General features: G+C 47.9%; 1 protein-coding gene across 3 annotated transcripts in view; it reads left to right on the plus strand.

Annotated features, from left to right (window-relative positions):
- NCAPD3 (non-SMC condensin II complex subunit D3) overlaps window positions 1-19,282 on the plus strand; it is a 57,174-nt gene that overhangs the window by 24,809 nt on the left and 13,083 nt on the right. For all 3 annotated transcript variants that reach the window (XM_065944892.1, XM_065944893.1, XM_065944894.1), the window contains 8 exons: window positions 5,127-5,318; window positions 5,642-5,739; window positions 5,827-5,942; window positions 12,859-12,966; window positions 14,980-15,094; window positions 15,559-15,669; window positions 16,344-16,582; window positions 16,685-16,764. In XM_065944892.1, coding sequence (XP_065800964.1) covers window positions 5,127-5,318; window positions 5,642-5,739; window positions 5,827-5,942; window positions 12,859-12,966; window positions 14,980-15,094; window positions 15,559-15,669; window positions 16,344-16,582; window positions 16,685-16,764 — 1,059 coding nt within the window. The remainder of the gene's footprint in view (window positions 1-5,126; window positions 5,319-5,641; window positions 5,740-5,826; window positions 5,943-12,858; window positions 12,967-14,979; window positions 15,095-15,558; window positions 15,670-16,343; window positions 16,583-16,684; window positions 16,765-19,282) is intronic.

Raw genomic sequence — 19,282 nt, forward strand, 5'->3', positions numbered from 1 at the left:
AGCTTCAGCTTCAGCATCAGTCCTTCCAATGAATCTTCAGAGTTGATTTCCTTTAGGAGTGACTGGTTTGATCTCCTTGCAGTCCAAGGGACTCTCCAAGAGTCTTCTCCAACACCACAGTTCAAAAGCATCAATTCTTTGGTGCTCAGCCTTCCTTATGGTCCAACTCTCAGAATCATACATGACTATGGAGAAACCAGAGCTTTGACTGTATGGACCTTTGTCAGCAAAATGATTTCTTTGGTTTTTAATACTCTGTCTAGGTTTATCATAGCTTTCCTTCCAAGGAGCAAGGGTCTTTTAATCTCATGGCTGCAGCCACCATTTGCAGTGATTTTGGAGCCCAAGAAAATAAAGTCTGTCACTGCTTCCTCTTTTCCCCCTTCTGTTTACCATGAAGTGATGGGACCAGATGCCATGATCTTAGTTTTTTGAATGTTGAATATCAAGCCAGCTTTTTCACTGTCCTCTTTCACCTTCATCAAGAGGCTCTTTAGTTCTCTTCATTTTCTGCCATTAGAGTGGTACATCTACATATCTGAGGTTGTTGATATTTCTCCTGGAAATCTTGATTCCAGCTTGGGATTCATCCAGCCCAACATTTCACATGATGTGCTCTGTGTAGCAGTTAAATAAGCAGGGTGACAATACACAGCCTTGTCATACTCTTTCCCAGTTTTGAACCATTCATTTTTTCCATGCAAGGTTCTAAGTGTTGCTTTTTGACTTGTATACATGTTTCTCAGGAGACTGGTAAGGTGGTCTGGTGTTCCCATCTCTTTAAGAATTTTCCACAGTTTGTTGTGATCCGCACAGTCAAAGGCTTTTACAGTGTCAGTGAAACAGAAGTAGATGTTTTTCCTTAATTCCTAGCTTTTTTCTCTGTGATCCAAAAAATGCTGACAAATTTGATCTCTGGTTCTTCTGCCTTTTCTAAACTCAACTCGTACATCTGTAAGTTCTTGGTTCATGTACTGCTGAAGCCTAGCTTGAAGCATTTTGAGTGTTACCTTGCTAGCATGTGAAGTGAGCACAGTTGTGTGGTAGTTTGAACATTCTCTGGTGTTGCCCTTCTCTGGGATTGGAATGAATCCTGACCTTTCCAGCCCTGTGGCCACTGCTGAGTTCTCCAAGCTGGCTGGCCTAGTGCAGCACTTTCAGAGCGTCATCTTTTAGGATTTAAAACAGCTGGGATTTTATCACCGTCACTAGGTTTGTTTGTAGTGATGCTTCCTAAGGCCCAGTTGACTTCGTACTCCAGGTTATCTGGCTCTAGGTAAGTGACCACACTTTCATGGTTATCCGGATCATTAAGACCTTTTTTGTACAGTCTGTGTATTCTTGCCACCTTTTTAAATCTCTTCTGCTTCCATTAGGTCTTTATCATTTCTGCCCTTCATCATGCCCATCTTTGCAAGAAATATTTCCTTCGTATCTCCAGTTTTTTGAAGAGGTCTCTCCCATTCTGTTTTTTCCCTCTCTTTATCTGTGTTGTTCAATTAAGAAGACTTTCTTATCTCTCCTTGATATTATCTGGAACTCTGCATTCAATTGGGTGTATCTTTCCCTTTCTCCTGAGAGGGTAACAGGGGCAGGAAGGCCAGGGGTCTCCAAATGGAGGAAATAGGCTGCAAGTGTCAGACATTTTTTTATCTCTCTCTTAAGTGGCAGGAGGAAACTAGTGAGAGAGAGAGAGATTTTTTTTTCTTCCTTGTCTGTACAAATTTAAAAAGAGGTTTCTCCTAAAGTGCTGTATTGCCATAATGCCACCTGGCCCCACCTGAACCTGACTTTTCTCAGACTCTGAGCTAACCAATGCGCCTTTCTTATGGACGTGTCCGTCTTAAGCTATGTTACTGTACTGTGCGTTTACCCCAGACTCTCTCTTCAAGTTGGTTCCGAGTAATGAGTCAGAACAGACTTGACAAACCAGTGTGTTATACTCAGACATTGTTCCCCTAATCTATGTAAACGAAACTATTTGTATGGTAATCTGCCTCTATACAAGATTCAAGTCAATTGGTTTATGGCCCAGGATGACTTGTCTGGTGCCAAGATTATCCCAAAATACATCTTGTGGATGAAGGGTCTGGTGCCATTCTCTGAGTTTTAAGACATTTTTTTCTTTCATACAGACTGCTAGTAACTATAAAACATCTGGCTAAAAACTAGCAGGCGGGTATTTTTTCTGCTCCCTTCTGATGTCTATGTCAGAAGCTTTCTCTGTCTCCTTTATACTGTAATAAAACTTTATTATACAAAAGCTCTGAGCGATCAAGCCTCATTTCTGGCCCCAGATTGAATTCTTCTCCTCCGGAGGCCAAGAATCCTGGCATGTTTCGTGGTTCAGCAACAACCTTTCACTCCGTTGCCCTTCACTTCTGTTCTTTTTGGCTCAGTGGGTAAAGAATCCCCTGCAGTGCAGAAGACATGGCCTATCTGGGTGTGATCCCTGAGTCCAGAAACAGAGCCTTGCTCGGCCTAGAAGCACCCTCCCCCTCCCTTCCAGTGGTTCTCCTCTCCTCAGAGGCGGTGCCTGCTGACTCTAGCACCAGGTGTGGTTTCTCTGCGCCTCCTCTTTACATGAACGGAATTACATGGTCTCCGTTCTTTGTGGGTCTGACTCCTTCCACTCAAAGAAGTACCAGGCCCACTCAGGTGGCTGTGTGCCGCTGTAGTTCATTCACTTTCATTGTTGCATGTGTATGCCTCACGTTCATGAAGAAGCCACAGTTGATGTATCCTGTCGACTGTTGGCTGATGATGGATCGTTTCCAGTTTTTACTGTGAGGTAAAATGCTGTGAGTGTTTCTGGGCATGTCTTGGCGCACGTTTCTGTTGCGCATGTCCCCAGGAGCAGTGCTGCTGGGCGCGCTCTTACCCTTCCTTAAGTGGCTGCAGACAGCGCTCCAGAGTGGTGGTGCCAGGCTGACCCCCTGAAGCACGCCTGAGAGCTGCAGTTCTCCCTGTCTTTCTGCCGTTGGTCTTTCTTTTTAGTCATTTTGGTGGCCAGCACTGCATTTCTTGGTGGTCTTAATTTGCACTGCCATGGTGACTGATGCAGTTGAGCCCCTTTTATAGGTGGATTAGCATCTAGATAGTCACACTGTGTGTTATCTGCCCAGATATCATGCCCTGCTCCCTACTTTTTTAATCAGGCTATCTGTCTCTCTTTTGCTTGTTCACCCAAAAGCATTGAAAGGTGCAGAAACACTGTTGTGTGCATTACAGACGCCTCTCCCCCAGCCCAGCGTCTGCCTCTTCAGTCTCCTAATGGGATCTTCTGATGAGTTCAGTTTGCTAGTGGTTTTCTTTATGGTTAATGGATTTTTTCAGAAATCTTTTCCTATAGATGTTATATCAGTTTTTCCTATAGATCTTTTCCTATAGATGTCCTCTAGGTTATGTAGATGTTTTCCCAGATAGTTTCCTAGAAGTTTGATTTTTTTTTTTCTTTCCCCTTTATGGTTTTTATCTCCTTTACTTTCTCTGGCTTAGAGTGGCTTCCTATTGATGGTAGCGTGACTGCAATCATCTCTGGAGGTGAAAAGAGTTGCGATGAGCTAGACCGACTTGATAGTGAGCGTCTCCAGGCAGGAAATGGCAGCGCAGAGGCCGAGAGGCCTGACCCTCTCGGGTCCTAAACAACAGGGCTGCTGGGGGGTTCTGGGATGGGAAGCAGAGTTGAGGCCAGCCAGGGCAGGGGAGTGCTACTACGCATTGAGCCTCGCTTTAAATGCCTGCTTTCAGCACTTCTGGTGGTGGAGGGAGTCACCAGGCTAGGCTGTAGATTGGAGCAGAGGGCGTGGAACGGACCTTCTCAGAGTCAGCACTGGCATGATGAGAAGCCCAGGAGTTAGTCCACGGTCAGGCCGTGGACTGCAGTGTAAGGGAGAGGGGCCAGTTCTGTCCCGCAGGGGTCACTGTGGCGGCCCTGGGGGTGCGTTGGGTGGGTCTCAGGCTAGCGGTCAGCCGTGCTTTTCAGGAAGCCCAGGTGGTGTTTGCTGAGCCGCATTCTTGTGACCTGAGTGGGTTGATACTGACTGGGTCCAGTCAGGGGGCCTTTGGGGACAGCTCAGTGCTGGTGGAGGGTGTGTGTGACCACCTTCCAGAGGGGCTGGATTTGAGCTCTCAAAACTCCTAAGTTCAGAGGACACTTCCCATCCTATTGGCTTCCTGTAGTAAATGTCATTTAGTATTCTGTGTGATTCTTGTAGATAAATTTAAAAGTATTTGTCAATTCACTTGGTTTCAGACAACAGCCAGGTTTGAATCATGTTAGTCATTTGCAGTTAAACTCTAGATAGATTTTTTAGATAAAAGCTAATTTATTAATGCAAGCCATTCATTTATATGCATATACTTACTGTGTATGGGTGTGTTTATTTTCTTGTAGTCACCTTCTGCACACTTTGAGAATTCTTTTTTTCATTTAATGAAAAAGTTTTGCTAATCTGAGTGGGTGTGTGTGTGTTCCTAGCAGTAGAAGAAATTACTTGGGGAAGGAATATATTTGTTTTTCCACTTAAATATAAAATGTTACATTTGTCTCATTAGTCACATGATGTCATTCACTGCTGTGGGAAAAAAGCATATAAGAAATGGTCTAAAAAAAGCAGTGACATCACACAGACACTTTAATACATCAGAAGAATTTTTGTTTTCTTTTAGAAAAGTTTGAAATGTGTACTTCTGAATGGTTTTGACAGGTCATAGCAAAGTTGAGCTCCCTTAATACCATTGTATTTTACCTCTGGGATGTCATTTCTGTCTAGTCCTTCCATTGAAAAAGGATATTGTCTACATGTTTTGTCACTAAAACCTCATAAGCTCTGGATGTACCTCTTATTGGCATCCTACTGCATATGTGTACATACACGTTGTAGAGGGTCTCCAGTGTATTCTGAAACTTTATTCTTTGCTTTCAAAGTAAAACCTTCCGGGAGGAGTGGGTTAGCATACCTTATTCGGTGTGGTAGCATTTGGAAGGATGCCTCTGTTGGTGTCGGATGTGCCCCAGGCGGGAACCCCTGCGGCTGCTGTGCCGGAGGAAGGCTGGACTGAGGGGCAGCCCGAGGCTTGTGCGAGGCATTCACAGTCGGTCCTGCTTTCCATCTCTTTTCCAGCTGCTATTTAAACAAGGCTTTTCATATCTGGTCCCGGAAAGACAGATTCTCCCCGACGTTTGTAAACAGTGTGCTCTCCCACACGGAGAAGGAGCACTCTGCGCCCGCCTGGATGCTGCTCGCCAAGGTGGCTGGTGCGTCGCCCACCTTGGACTACTCCACCGTCCTCGAGGCCTGGGAGAGGATGAGCAGGTTTGCACGCTTGTCACGGTGCTGCCTCCAGACACGAGGGAGTCCTGGACACAGGGCTTGTGTCTTGAGGAAGTGGGCCCTCTCATAGCTGTTTGTGTACATGGATCTTTTCTTTAAATTCTGGTGTAAAAACCAAGAGGGAAAATGGAATCGCTGCTAAGCTTTGATAGTCCGAGTACGGGAAGTGCTGTCGCGTTCCCCAGCTTGGCTTGTGGGCCGGGCTGCCCTCCTCCCTCTAGTACTAGAATCCGGAAGAAAAGCACTGCGTCGACAGCAGCGCGTCCCGGGCTTCTGCCCTGATGCTTCCCCCGCCCTCTCCCCAGCCAGCAGAACCCCAGTGAAGACACCTTGGGGCACATCCTGTGTGTCATCCGGCACATCGCCAAGCATCTTCCTCAGAGCACCCGGGACAGGGTGGCAGGTGAGTGTCTACCGGAGAATTGTGAAAAGGCTCACCTCTCACTTTATTGTGAAAGTTAAAAACCTGGAGGGAATTGACTCTTTTTAGATGTTCTCAAGAAAAAGCTGACTGGATTCTGCTGGTCGACACTGTTGATCACTCCAGCTGTTGACACTTTACAAAGCCTGTGCCGGGTAGCTGCAGAGACACCAGCGGAGGAGCAGGTACGCTACAGACTCGTGGGCATGACTGTCGGAGGCAGAACACTCACTCGGCCTTTAGGCTGGGGGTGTGTTCTCCACGGTGAGCCTAGGAGGGCAGTTAGGTCTTTAAGGAAGCACCCATCTGACAAGCAGTTGACATTCCCCAAGAAGATTTTGACTGCTGAAGACACAGCACCCTTAGGAGGTCATCTCCTTGATTCTGGGCACCACTATCTTCTAGGAAGCATGCGTCCTGGGTACTTCAGTCAGTCGGTCGTGTCCGACTCTTTACGACCACATGGACTGCAGCACGCCAGGCTTCCCTGACCTTCACCAACTCCCAGAGCGTGCTCAAACTCATGTCCATTGAGTGGGTGATGCCATCCAACCATTGATCCTCTGTCATCCCCTCTCCTCCCACCTTCAATCTTTCCTAGCATCAGGGGCTTTTCAAATGAGTCAGCTCTTCACATCAGCTGCACAAAGTATTGGAGTTTCAGCTTTAGCATCACTCCTTCCAGTGAATCTTCAGAGTTGATTTCCTTTAGGATTGACTGGTTTGATCTCTTTGCAGTCCAAGGGACTCTCAAGAGTCTTCTCCGACACCACAGTTCAAAAGCATCATCAGTTCTTTGGCTCTCAGCTTTCTTTATGGTCCAACTCTCACATCCCTACATGACTACTGGAAAAACCATAACTTTGACTAGACGGACCTTTGTTGGCAAAATAATGTCTCTGCTCTTTAATATGCTGTCTAGCTTCGTCATAGCTTTTCTTCCAAGGAGTAAGTGTCTTTTAATCTCATGACGGCAGTCACCATCTGCAGCGATTTGGGAGCCCAAGAAAATAAAGTTGATTACTGTTGCCATTGTTTATCTGTCTTTTTGCCATGAAGTTATGGGACCAAATGCCATGCTCTTAGTTTTTTGAATGCTGAGTTTTAAGCCAGTTTTTTCACTCTCCTCTTTCTCCTTCATCAAGAGGCTCTTTAGATCTTCTTTAACTTCTGCCATAAGGGTGGTGTCATCTGCATATCTAAGGTTATTGATATTTCTCCTGGCAGTCTTGATTCCAGCTTGTGCTTCATCCTGCCCAGCGTTTCGCATGATGTACTCTGCATGTAAATTAAATAAGCCGGGTGGCAATATACAGCCTTGGCGTACTCCTTTACCAATTTGGAACCAGTCTGTTGTTCCATGTCCGGTTCTAACTGTTGCCTCATGACCTGTATACAGGTTTCTCAAGAGACAGGTCAGGCATCTGGTAGCCCCATCTCTTTAAAGAGTTTTCCACAGTTTATTGTGATTCACACAGTCAAAGGCTTTAGCATAATCAATAAAGCATGCGTGAGTAAAGTCGCTTAGTCGTGTCCGACTCTTTGCAACCCCATGAACTGTAGCCTACCAGGCTCCTCTGTCCATGGGATTCTCCAGGCAAGAATACTGGAGTGGGTTGCCATTTCCTTCTCCAGTAAGCATAAGTAGATGTTTTTCTGGAATTCTCTTGCTTTTTCTATGATTCAAGTGAAGTGAAGTCGCTCAGTTGGGTCCGACTCTTTGCGACCCCATGGACTGTAGCCTACCAGGATCCTCAGTCTATGGGATATTCCAGGCAAGAATACTGGAGTGGGTTGCCATTTCCTTCTCCAGGGGATCTTCCCGACCCAGGGATTGAACCCGGGTCTCCTGCATTGTAGGCAGACGCTGTACCGTCTGAGCTACCCTATGATTCAAGAGATGTTGGCAATTTGGTCTCCGGTTCCTCTGCCTTTTCTAAATCCAGCTTGAACATCTGGAAGTTCTTGGGTCACATACTGTTGAAGCCTAGCTTGGAGAATTTTGAGCATTACTTTGCCGGCATGTGTGATGAGTGCAGTTGTGCCATAGTTTGAACATTCTTTAGCTTTGCCCTTCTTTGGGATTGGAATGAAAGTTGACCTTTTCCAGTTCTCTGGCCACTGCTGAGTTTTCCAAATTTGCTGGCAATATTGAGTGCAACACTTTTGCAGTATCATCTTTTAGAATTTGAAATAGCTCAACCCAAATTCCATCATCTCCACTAGCTTTGTAGTGATACTTCGTAAGGCCCATTTGACTTTGCATTCCAGGATGTCTGACTCTGGGTGAGTGATGATACCATCACTGTTATCTGAGTCATTAAGATGTTTTTTGTACAGTTCTTTTTTGTATTCTTCTAGGAAGCATGACTGCTGGGTACTTGGTCCCAAGATGGAATATGCAGGGTTGTCTTTTCATCCCCTTAGGCTGGGTGCTCACAGTAGCCTGCTGGCCCCTCCTGCCTCAGTTCCTCCCTCCCAGGGTGTGTAAGCACTCTCCTCCTGGTCGGGGCTCTCCTCCAGGCCTGAAGGTTTTGGTAGATCTTTGTGCTATTTCCCCTTAAAGCCTCTGGTACCAGGGCCTCCTACTGACACGCCCTCTGGAAGCTCCCTCACTGACCAAGCGTTCTCTGGGAGATGGGGAATTAGTTCAACTTCTGAGTGCTCTCCATTTCAGTATCTCTAATGATGAGTCATCTTATTACCATGTATTCAGTTTTTGTCATGAAATATACTCCTAAAAGTGAAGAAAGTGAAAGTGTTAGTCTTGTCCGATTCTCTGCAGTCCCATGGACTGTAGCTTGCCAGGCTCCTCTGTCCATGGAATTCTCTGGGGAAGAATACTGGAGTGAGTAGCCATTCCCTCTCCAGGTGATCTTCCTAACCCAGGGATCATACCCGGGTCTCCCAATTTTAGGTAGATTCTTTACCGTCTGAGCCACCAGGGATGCTCAAATTATACTTCCAAACAGTGCTAATCATAATGAAACTGTGTAGGACTGGGGGTTATTAATAATGATTTTAGAAGTCAACAATTAGATAACTGCTGAAATATTGAGCTGGCCAGAAAGTTTGCTCTTGTTTTTCTGTAACATCTTATGGAAAAACCCAAACAAACTTTATGGCCAACCCAATATATTTACATTTCCTAGAATAAAAAACATTGCTTTATCTGAGCTACCTGCCACCTTCCTATGCTTCCTTTTCTTGTATAAGTTCTTTTTAAAAAGTCCTTCCCTCTTAAGTTAACAGGTATAGTAAGACAGCATAGTGTAACGTTTTTGCTTAGGGTCTGAGCAGGTTGAAATTTACTTGATTAAAAAAGCCCAGCTCTTTCTGTGTCTGGGGTTTCCTCACTAAACTTCTTGGCACTTCTTGATGAATGGGATACTTGTTTTCTTGATTTTCTCACCATTTATCTCTGATCCAAGAAAGTGTGAGAAAACCTTTTAAATAAGGAACATTCCCTAAGTAGGGAGCATGTGTGAATAGCAGAAAACAGATAAAAACAAAACAAAAACTGATAATGAGGGAAGAGTGCCATGGGGAAGGCGGGGGTTTGTGGCCAGGGCCGAGGGTGCCATCCTGCTCGTGTCTGCGGCGCGTTGCTTGTTGATGCGGAGCCAGGCCTGCGGCTTGGACCCCGGGTCCCCAGCCCTGGCTGGAGGAGGGTCTGCACTGGGGGGAGCCGGGCCGAGCGGGTGCACTGTCTGCCCACCACGGACCCCGGTGCTCAGAACAGTAAGTTGGGTCCTTGTTCGTCTGTGAGGAAGGCTGAGTGCTCTTCTCACGCAGAAACGAGACTGGAAGAGTGTGGAGCTCACTGCTGTGTTAGGAGGAGGCAGGGTTTTGGCTCTGCCCCACAGCGTGGTGGAGAGGGGACTGAGGCCCGAACGTCCCAGAAGCTGGGGGTGATTTCCATCCAGGTGACCAGAGACATACCTCTGTTTCTTTTCTTTCTTTAAATGAACATCCTCTGTTTTATGGAGAAAAACAGGTACCAAAGACACGACCGCCGAGCCGTAGCCTGGGGCTGTGGGCGTCGCTGCTCTGTCGGCGCCGTGAGCTGACGGCGCTGTGGAGCCGCAGTCAGCAGTGGGCGCAGGTGTGGACGCTGTGAGTGGCTCCGGGGTCTGCAGCAGAGGTGCGGTATTGCTGTCTGCACAGGTCGAGCCTGAGACCAGTGCCCCGTCCTCCGTCTCAGGACAGCCTGCAGAGCAGGGTGGGTGAGACTGGGTGAGCGGCAGAGCGGGATCAGAGCAGGCTAGCCGGGGTGACTGAGGGGCCTGACGTGTGCAGCTGGAGGAGGAAGCACGTGGCAGCAGTTGGCCTGCCTCCGTGCACACACGACCGAAGACCCAGACGACAATCAGATTGACTCGGTGTCACTGAGGACCTGTTTGGACCAGTAGGTGGAAGTTGCAAGGAGACAAATTTTGGGAAACAAGAAAAAGCATTCTGAGGTCTGCCTGGACTGGAGAAACTCGCCTCGACACAGCCCTGGGCAGCGGGAGTGCTCAGGGCGGAGCTGGAGGCAGGGCGGGAGCGCCTGTCGGGGGACAGCCCAAGGCAGACGGGTGGGCGGGCTGACCAGTCGCACAGCCTCTGAAGTCTTCCTCTCACTAGCAGCCGGGGCCTGGGGACCCAGACGACTGGGACAGAGCACGTTCATTCCAGAAGCTCCAGGTTGTGCTGTTCTGTAAACCGCAGCAGGAGCGTGCACACATTTTAGGCAAGTCAGCCGCAGACGTCTGGGTTGTGACGGTGGTTTGCCAGCAGTTTGGCAAACTTTGAGTACTGCCTTATGGTTGAGCTGCTGGGCGCTACCTGGGGTGATGGTCAGACTACCGTTCCTAAGGCCTCTGCCGCACAGTGGGGGAGACCCAGCTGTTAGCAGTTAACTCCGTGGTAGAGGAAGTCCTGAAACAGAAGTGAGTGTCCTTCTGATTTTTTATTGTTAGTGTATAGGAGTGCAAGGGATTTGTATATTAATTTTGTATTCTGCGACTTTACTGTGTTCATTGATTAGCGCTAGTTAATTTTGTGGTGGCATTTTTAGGGTTTTTTTATGTAAAGAATCATATCATCTGCAGACTTTTTACTTCTTTTCCAATCTGGATTCCTTTTATTTCTTCTTCTTTTTTTTTTCTGACTGCTGTGGCTAGGACTTCCAAAAGTATGTTGAATAATAGTGGCAGAGTGGGCACCCTTGTCTTGTTCCTGATTTTAGATGAAATGCTTTGTTTTTCATCATTGAGAATAGTATTTTCTGTGTGTTTATCATATCTAGCCTTTTTTATGTTGATATATGTTCCTTCTGTGCTTACTTTCGGGCTTCCCTTGTAGCTCAGTTGGTAAAGAATCTGCCTGCAGATGTAGGAGACCCAAGTTTGATTCCTGGGTTGGGAAGATCCCCTGGAGAAGGAAATGGCAACCCATTTCAGTACTCTGGCCTGGAGAATCCCATGGACAGAGGAGCCTGGTGGGCTACAGTCCATGGGATCTCAAGAGTCAGACACAAATGAACGACTAAACAACCACCACCATGCCTGTTTTCTGGAGAATTTTTACCATAAATGTGTGGTGAATTTTGTCAACAACTTTCTCTAAATCTGTTGAGATGATGATATGGTTTTTAACTTCAAATCTGTTAACATCATGTATCACATTAATTGATTTGCATGTACTGAAGAATTTTGGCGTCCCTGGGATAAAGTCCACTTGATCATGATATATGATCCTTTTAATGTTTTGTTGGATTCTGTTAGCTAGAATTTTGTTGAGGATTTTTGCATCTATGGTCATCAGTGATACTGGCCTGTAACTTTGTTTTTTTGTGGTATCTGTCTGGTTTTGATGTCATAGAGTGAGTTTGGGAGTTTTCCTTTCTCTGCAGTTTTCTGGAGGCGTTTGAGCAGGATAGGTGCTAGCTCTTCTCTAAGCTTTTGGTAGACTTCACCTGTGAAGCCATCTGGTCCTGGGCTTTTATTTATTGGCAGATTTTTTTTATTACAGTTTTGATTTCCATGTTTGTGATTGGTCTGTTTGTATTTTCTATCTCTTCCTGGTTCCATTGTGGAAGGTTATACTTTTCTAAGAGTTTGTCCATTTCGTTCAGATGTTCCATTTTATTGGCATGTAGTTGATCGTAGTAGTCTCTTATGATCTTTTGTATTTCTCTGTTGTCGGTTGTATTTGTCTGTTGTCAGAACCCAAAGCTGGTGCTCTGTGACCACCTTGAGGGGTGGGGTGGAAAGGGAGGTGTGGGGAGGTCTAAGAGGGAAGGGGTGTGTGTGCCTGCGGCTGATTCATGTGAATACCTGGCACAAACCAGCCCGGCACTGTAAAGTGATTGTCGTCCAGTTAAACATAACAGGAAGACATGAAAGACGCCTGACAGTGTGGCGGCCCATCACGGTGTGGAGCCGCTCGGCTCAGCCTGGGTGTCTAGTGACATCCAGGTCATAGGGAGCAGCTGAGACCCTCTGCAGCCCGCTGTGTGTGGTGAGGTGCGTGGGCTGGGGATGGGGCCCCTGGAAGTCACTTTCACTAACCAGCAACTCTGAAAACTTGCCTCTAATGAATACACTCCAGGAGGATGGCAGCTTTTTTTCTTAAGTCTGTTTATTTAAAATACACTCTTTAGTACAGCAGTTAATTCACCATCTACATGCGCCAGAAGAATTGCAATGTGTTTGTTATTAGAGGAGCACTGCTGTTACAGATCTCCTAGAAGTTAGACCTCTAGACCTTCCTGAGTAGATGTCTTTACCTTTTATAGATCAAAAGTAGAAAGAAAGACTTTACATATACAAAAGACTTTTATATATAAAATATGTATATATATATACAAAATATAGTAGGTAGAGTGTATTGGAAAGAGCATACATAAAGTGTTCTTTGTGAATGCCACTTAACCAGTTCATATTGCCAGGTTGCCAAAAGAAAGAGCAAAGATGCAAAAACATGATGGCTAGGACTTTTCGTGGCTTCCAGTTTATGCATTTGGAGGCCACAGCGTTTCTTCCGAGTGAGTTGTGCGCCATGGGCAGTCTGCTGGGTGCATGGCTCCCCTGAGAGGTGACCTTTGACTCGCCACAGGAGTTACTGGCACAGGCATCTGGGGACGTGCTTGCCACCTGCGTGCGCCACCTTTCCAACATCATCCTGAAGGAGGACGGGCCAGGCCGGATGAGAGAAGACCTGATGGTGAGTGGCTGCCGTCTCACCGTCCTCCTCCTCCCGTGCCGGCAGGGTTGTGAATGCCTTTGTGGTGTGTGTTTCTAACACCGGAGAGGGATGTTCCTAGCCTGGTGCTTTTCTTTTCTAGACTTTTTAACTGGTGACCTATGCATTTTCTTCTCACTTACTCCCTGGGGGAAATGATGGCAAATGCTTCTCCCAGTTGGGTCCTGTGGGATTCTTGATCCAATAGGAGAACACAGTGTGTGTTGTGAGCTCAGAATTAACAGGTGAGAAGAGAGTAAAGTGAGTGTACTCTTGCTGCTTTGGCCTTGAGTTTGATGTTTTGTAAAATTGTCTACTGTGTCTGCTGAGTGGTTTCACCATCAGGTTAGAGAACAGTTCCCAGGTCACATGTGAAACAAGAAGAGATGTTTGAAAGCTGGAGAAATTTCTGCCCCGGGAGCAGCAAGATTGTGTGACATGCACCTGCTTTAGAAATTGTGTCTTGAAGATGAGTCTTTGCACACAGGGCCCATTTTCTCATCCGAGTGGCTGGCTGTCAGCAAAACATGATGATTCTGATTCTGGCATCTGACATCGTCCAGTAAGGGCCTTTTAGGCTAGGCCATCACTTTCACTTAGCTGAAACTGGCCATTTTCCTCATCTGTTTGTTCAGTTCCTGTTCCCCCCTGTTCAGTTCAGTTCCCCCTTACACTTGAAGCTGGGGATCAATGGCTATGTTTGGATATTTTGGAGGAGAAGATCCTTTGTGCTGAGACATCGATACGCTCCCAGTTCAGTAATTAGGATTACCCTAATCAATAGGAACTCTGGTGTTTTGTGTCAGAGGCCGCAATTTGTAGAGTGGCTTCTCTGGGCTTCTCTGGAGGGTCTTTCTCTGTTGATGGGTCTGGGGTTCCCTACCCGGTCTAAGAAAAATGCGTAATATGACCAGGGAGTTTTCCTTAGTAAGACTTTTTTTTCTGTTCAATATGTCACCAAAATCTACCCTTCAGTCAAAATATATGGAGAAGTTTCCCATATATATATTGTTTACTTCACTCTTATTTAAATATAATTCAAATATTCCTTCAGTCCACTGATACAGTATGTTCAGGTCTCTCTAAGCACACATATCATTATTAGCTTTCTTACTCTAAAAAGTCTTTATTTAACATTTTACTCTTTAGTTAGTGTCACACTTGTATTTTTATGATTGAATAATTAAAACAGTGTTGCTTAACTATTAAGCTGAACATCCTCAATAAAGACACAGTAATGGTGCCTTGATGTTTTAATGAGTAGGAATCTTACTAGTAAGCCAACCAGGAGGAGATTTGGAAGTGCATTTAAAGTGTGTAGCAGGCTCTATGTCCTCTCGTCCTGCACAACCTTTCTGAGGAGGCAGAGCGCCGTCCCAGGGCGCAGGGCTACGCGTCAGAGACGATGCAAACAGGAAAGGATTCGGTCCCGCAGACGCACGGTGATGGCGTGGTAAACTGTGACAACATTCATGATTTTCAGCATACTTTTGTGTAGTTGTTAAACATATTTGTTGTCTACATTGACCTGAAAGGATGCCTGATATTGAAATTTAGAATTGCGACCTTCAACCTAGTGTGATTGGAAAGTGTGGGGGAAACGCAAGCATGAAGCCCTGTGACCATAAAAATACTTTGAAAAGAAAGTCATCCAGAAAAGCAAGGGTGGCGCCTTGTGGGTGGCGGGGTTGTGAGTCGGGTGCTCCGAGTCCCCGTTTACTCGGAAGCGCCGAGGTCACAGCGCTGTCATCACAGTGTGCCTGCTAGCCAGTGCCCTTTGACTGGCAGGAGTACCTGGACGCAGATGATGGAGCTGTGTGGCCACTCTAGTTCAGGCAGTGGCTGAGTTTTTACAATGGCTGTGTCTTGTTTCAGAGGAAAGAGACAGTCATTTAATTAGCGGGACAAAGAGAGAGCTCCGCTGACACAGCCTTTGTCCCACTGGAGTCCGGTGTCCTCTGCCGCACTCTTGCGCAGAACCAATTCTCTTTGCAGGTGAAGTATGTTTTCACCTTAGGAGACGTCGCCCAGCTCTGTCCAGCTCGCGTGGACCAGAGGACCACCCTCCTGATCCTGTCTATCCTGGCCGCGTCTCCCAGCAGAGAGCCCCGTAAGGCCCTTGACACGTCCCATGCCCGCCGCCCAGGGCCAGCCTCGCCCTGAGCAGGGCAGTAAGCCCCCTTACCCCCCGCCTCCCCAGGGCCGGCCTCGCCCTGAGCAGGGCAGTAAGCCCACCTCCCCTCCCTCCCGCAGGGCCCGCCTCGCCCTGAGCAGGGCAGTAAGCCCCCTTACCCCCCGCCTCCCCAGGGCCAGCCTCGCCCTGAGCAGGGCAGTAAGCCCCCTTACCCCCCGCCTCCCCAGGGCCGGCCTCGCCCTGAGCAGGGCAGTAAGCCCACCTCCCCTCCCTCCCGCAGGGCCCGCCTCGCCCTGAGCAGGGCAGTAAGCCCCCTTACCCCCCGCCTCCCCAGGGCCGGCCTCGCCCTGAGCAGGGCAGTAAGCCCACCTCCCCTCCCTCCCGCAGGGCCGGCCTCGCCCTGAGCAGGGCAGTAAGCCCACCTCCCCTCCCTCCCGCAGGGCCCCAGGCTCCCCCAGGCAGCAGTGCAGCCCCGGCCTCCCAGCCCCTCTCCCAGGTCCAGGGCGTGGTCATGCCCTCGGTGATCAGAGCACACGCCGTCATCACCCTGGGTGAGTGAGGAGCAGGGGCAGCCTCGCAGTGCTCTGGGTCTTCAGGAAGCCGGTGATCTGAGCCTGGCGGGCGCCGCTCCGCACGCCCCTCCCCGTGGGTCCCCGTCAGGCCCCTGGGTTCCCGGGGTGCTTTCACACTCACAGTCTATCCACCAGAGTTTTCAAAAGTCTCAGATCTAAATAAGAGCCAAGTGTTCTCCAGGCCAAAAAAAAAGTGCAGACACAAAACTCAGCTACATCCTTTCCTCTCCTAAATATGAATGAGAAGTGAAGTAAAGGAAACAATCGTGTGTTTACCTAGCAGGTTCATTATTAAACTTTTTACTTATATTGACTATTTGTATAATCAGAAGTATCTTCAGTTACATTTTGCTGGTCATTTTCCAGGTAAGTCAAAAACTCCAAAATTAATCTGTTGATGTTAGAAGAAGGCGTTTGTAACTGCCGTAGAGGAGCGTCTCAGCGAGTCTATCTCGTCTAACCTGGGGGTGGGGAGTATATGTATTTTGAGCTTCTTAATTTAGTATGGGTCTGTCTGCCTTTGGCTTCTTTGTTTGTGATTGTTGATGTGATGTTTTAGCTGTAACTAAATAAAATCCCTAGCAAGACCTGGCTGGAGAGCCTGTGAGGCGGGGCGTGAGAGCAGCGTTGGGGTCTGTCTCTCTCGGGGACAGGGAAGCTGTGCTTACAGCATGAGGATCTCGCAAAGCAGAGCGTCCCCGTCCTGGTGCGGGAGCTGGAGGTGGGCATAGACGGGAGCGTCCTCAACAACGTCGTCATCGTCCTGTGCGACCTCTGCGTCCGCTACACGGCCCTGGTGGACAAGTACGTCCCCACCATCTGCACGTGTCTGAAGGACCCGAACCCATTCGTCCGGAAGCAGGCGCTGCTCCTGCTCACGGGCCTTCTGCAGGTGTGCGTCGGGGCTGGCCCGCTGGCCGCGGCCCCTCTGGGGGGGCAGAGGGGGGCGGGTCTGAGCAGCGGAATTAAGTGTGCATCCTCCTTCTCTCTGCAGGAGGACTTTGTGAGGTGGAAGGGCTGCCTGTTCTTCCGTTTCGTCATCACAGTCGTGGACCCGAACCCAGAGGTCGCTAGGTGAGCCTCTTGCCTCGCACCAGGCAGCCAAGTGATTGGCCTTGTTTCTGGAAAGTTCTCTTTAAAATTGCTTTGGATTTGCGTAATGTAGTATTTAGTGAGGTTTTGGCAGTTGCCGGATAATCAGTCAACTTTTAAAATACTGAACTGTGCAACAAAGCTTTAGTTTTCATGTAAATGTAAGAGCAAAAGCTGACACTGTTTGTCCCAAACAGAGGCATTTACAGCAGGGTGCGCCTCTGCCATGTCAGCTCTTGGAACAGAAGCTGCGCTTACAGCATGACTTACAGTCGAGTTCTGGGTCAGTAACATAAGAGTTCAGACTTTCCTCTAAGTGCAGAAACTAAGGAAGGCATTCTAGGAGTTAAGACAGAATTGCTCAGTGTGGAATAAGAGTGTACAGTTTACAGGGCTCCTTAGAAATGGATATTTCCTGAGTATTAGAAGGCAAAAGAGTTGCCTTGCCACTTGTTCATTCCTGTCCTTCTGGAATTTTCTTAAAGATTTGTTTTCAAGGGGTTGAGAAATGATCTCACAGAATTTGCTAACCTCAGTTGTGTTACATTAATAATGCTGTTTAAGGCAAGTCTATAGTTGGAAAATAAGAGTGTTGAATGCATGGCAGGAGCTCCCACAGTTGAAAAGAGGTCTTTACAAATTCATTAACTCTAAATAGCATGTAGTAATGGGTCCCTCTGGTTCTAAATGGGCTTCCCTGGTTGCTCAGACAGTGAAGTATCCACCTGAAATGCAGGAGACCCAGTTTGATGCCTGGGTCAGGAAGATCCCCTGGAGAAACGAATGGCTACTCCAGTATTTTTGCCTGGAGGATCTCATGGATCAAGGAGCCTGGTGGGCTATAGTCCACGGGGTCGTAAAGCGTCGGACAGGACTGAGCAACCAGCCCTTTCACTTTTACTTGTTCTAAATGTTGTCACCAGTGGTTTACTCTGGGTTCCATGGGAGAATTTCTGTGCAGTCTCCTCTGCATATGTTTCTGCAAGGAGGAGCATTTACCTGAGAAGCTGGGAGAAGGTTGGTGTGCTGATGAGCATGTCTAGAGCCAGAGTCGGAGGCTGAGGCTCCTGCGTTCTTTCTCTCTGTGTAAGTGGAGAAGGTGTCCGGCCGCTGCGTGGCCCTCGCACCCCCCCCCCCCCACCAGGCCAGCCCCAGGCCCCGTGTGCTGTGGGGGCCCAGGGGCAGAGAGGAGCTCAGGGCGCGAGCCCCTTGCGTGTGCGTCACAGCCTCGATGGTCAGAGGTCAGAGGGGCACTGGGGACAGGCAGGTGCCCCACACGGTCCTCTCGCCGCCTTAGGTTTGCCCGTTTCAGCCCTGCCTTCTGAGTTGGTGTGAACCACGGCAAAATGTGGAGCGTGATTTGAAGAGCTTTGAAAAGCTAATTTAAATTAACCTGTTCATCTATTTTTAGGCCAAAGGTCAGGCCTATCTGCTTCTTTTATACACGTTAATTTTTTCCTATGTGTCTGCTAGGACAGGTCTTCACAAGAGCCTGTAGTGGCAGAGCCCTGCAAATTTACTTTTTTGGTCTAGGTGGATTTCCTGACGATTCCAGTGTGAGCAAAATTGTGTGACTTTTTGAAATCGATTTTTACTGAAGTATAGTTGACTGACAAGGCTGTGTTTCTGCTGGGTACCAAAGTGAATCAGTTATTTACACATGTGTCTCCTCTTCTCCCACACAGGCCATTAAAGAGTGAAGTGTGCGCCGTGTGTGTGTGTCAGTCCCAGCTCAGCTCAGTCCAGTTGCTCAGTCATGTCCGACTCTTTGCGACCCCATGGACTGCAGCACGCCAGGCCTCCCTGTCCATCACCAACTCCTGAAGCTTACTCAAACTCATGCCCATTGAGTCAGTGATGCCATCCAGCCATCTTGTCCTCTGTCGGCCCCTTCTCCTCCTGCCCTCAGTCTTTTCCAGCATCAGGGTCTCTTCCAGTGTCAATCACAACCTCCCAATTTATCCCTCCCCTCCTTTCCCCCTTGGTAGCCATAAGTTTGTTTTCTCCATCTGTGGCTCTTCTTTTTGTAAATCAGTTCATTTGTACCATTATTTAGACTCCACCTGTAAGTGGTATCATGATATTTGTCTTTCTGTCTGGATTCCCTCACTGGGTGTGATCATCTCCAGGCCCATCCATGTTGTTGCATGTGGCATTATTTCCTTCTCTCTGGCTGAGTAGTATTCTGTAGTATATACGTACCACATCATCTTCAGCTGCTCCTCTGCTGATGGCATTTACGTTATTCCCATGTCCTGGCTGCTGTGCTTGGTACTACAGTGAGCACTGGGTGCATGTGTCTTTTCAGATGGTGCTTTCCTTGCATGACAGTTTGGATTGGTCCTAAAATATAAACCCCCACTGTGGAGGCTACACGCTTGTATGAGATGTACCCTGTCTGCCCGCTAGGTGAGCCCTGCAGACAGCAGTCTGGATGATGGCCAGGCACCAGGTTGGCTGTCTCGGGGGGCAGGGCAGATGCTGCAGCTCTGCAGGAAGG

This window comes from Muntiacus reevesi, chromosome 9 (assembly GCF_963930625.1).
Source record: "Muntiacus reevesi chromosome 9, mMunRee1.1, whole genome shotgun sequence".
NCBI classification, from domain to species: domain Eukaryota; kingdom Metazoa; phylum Chordata; class Mammalia; order Artiodactyla; family Cervidae; genus Muntiacus; species Muntiacus reevesi.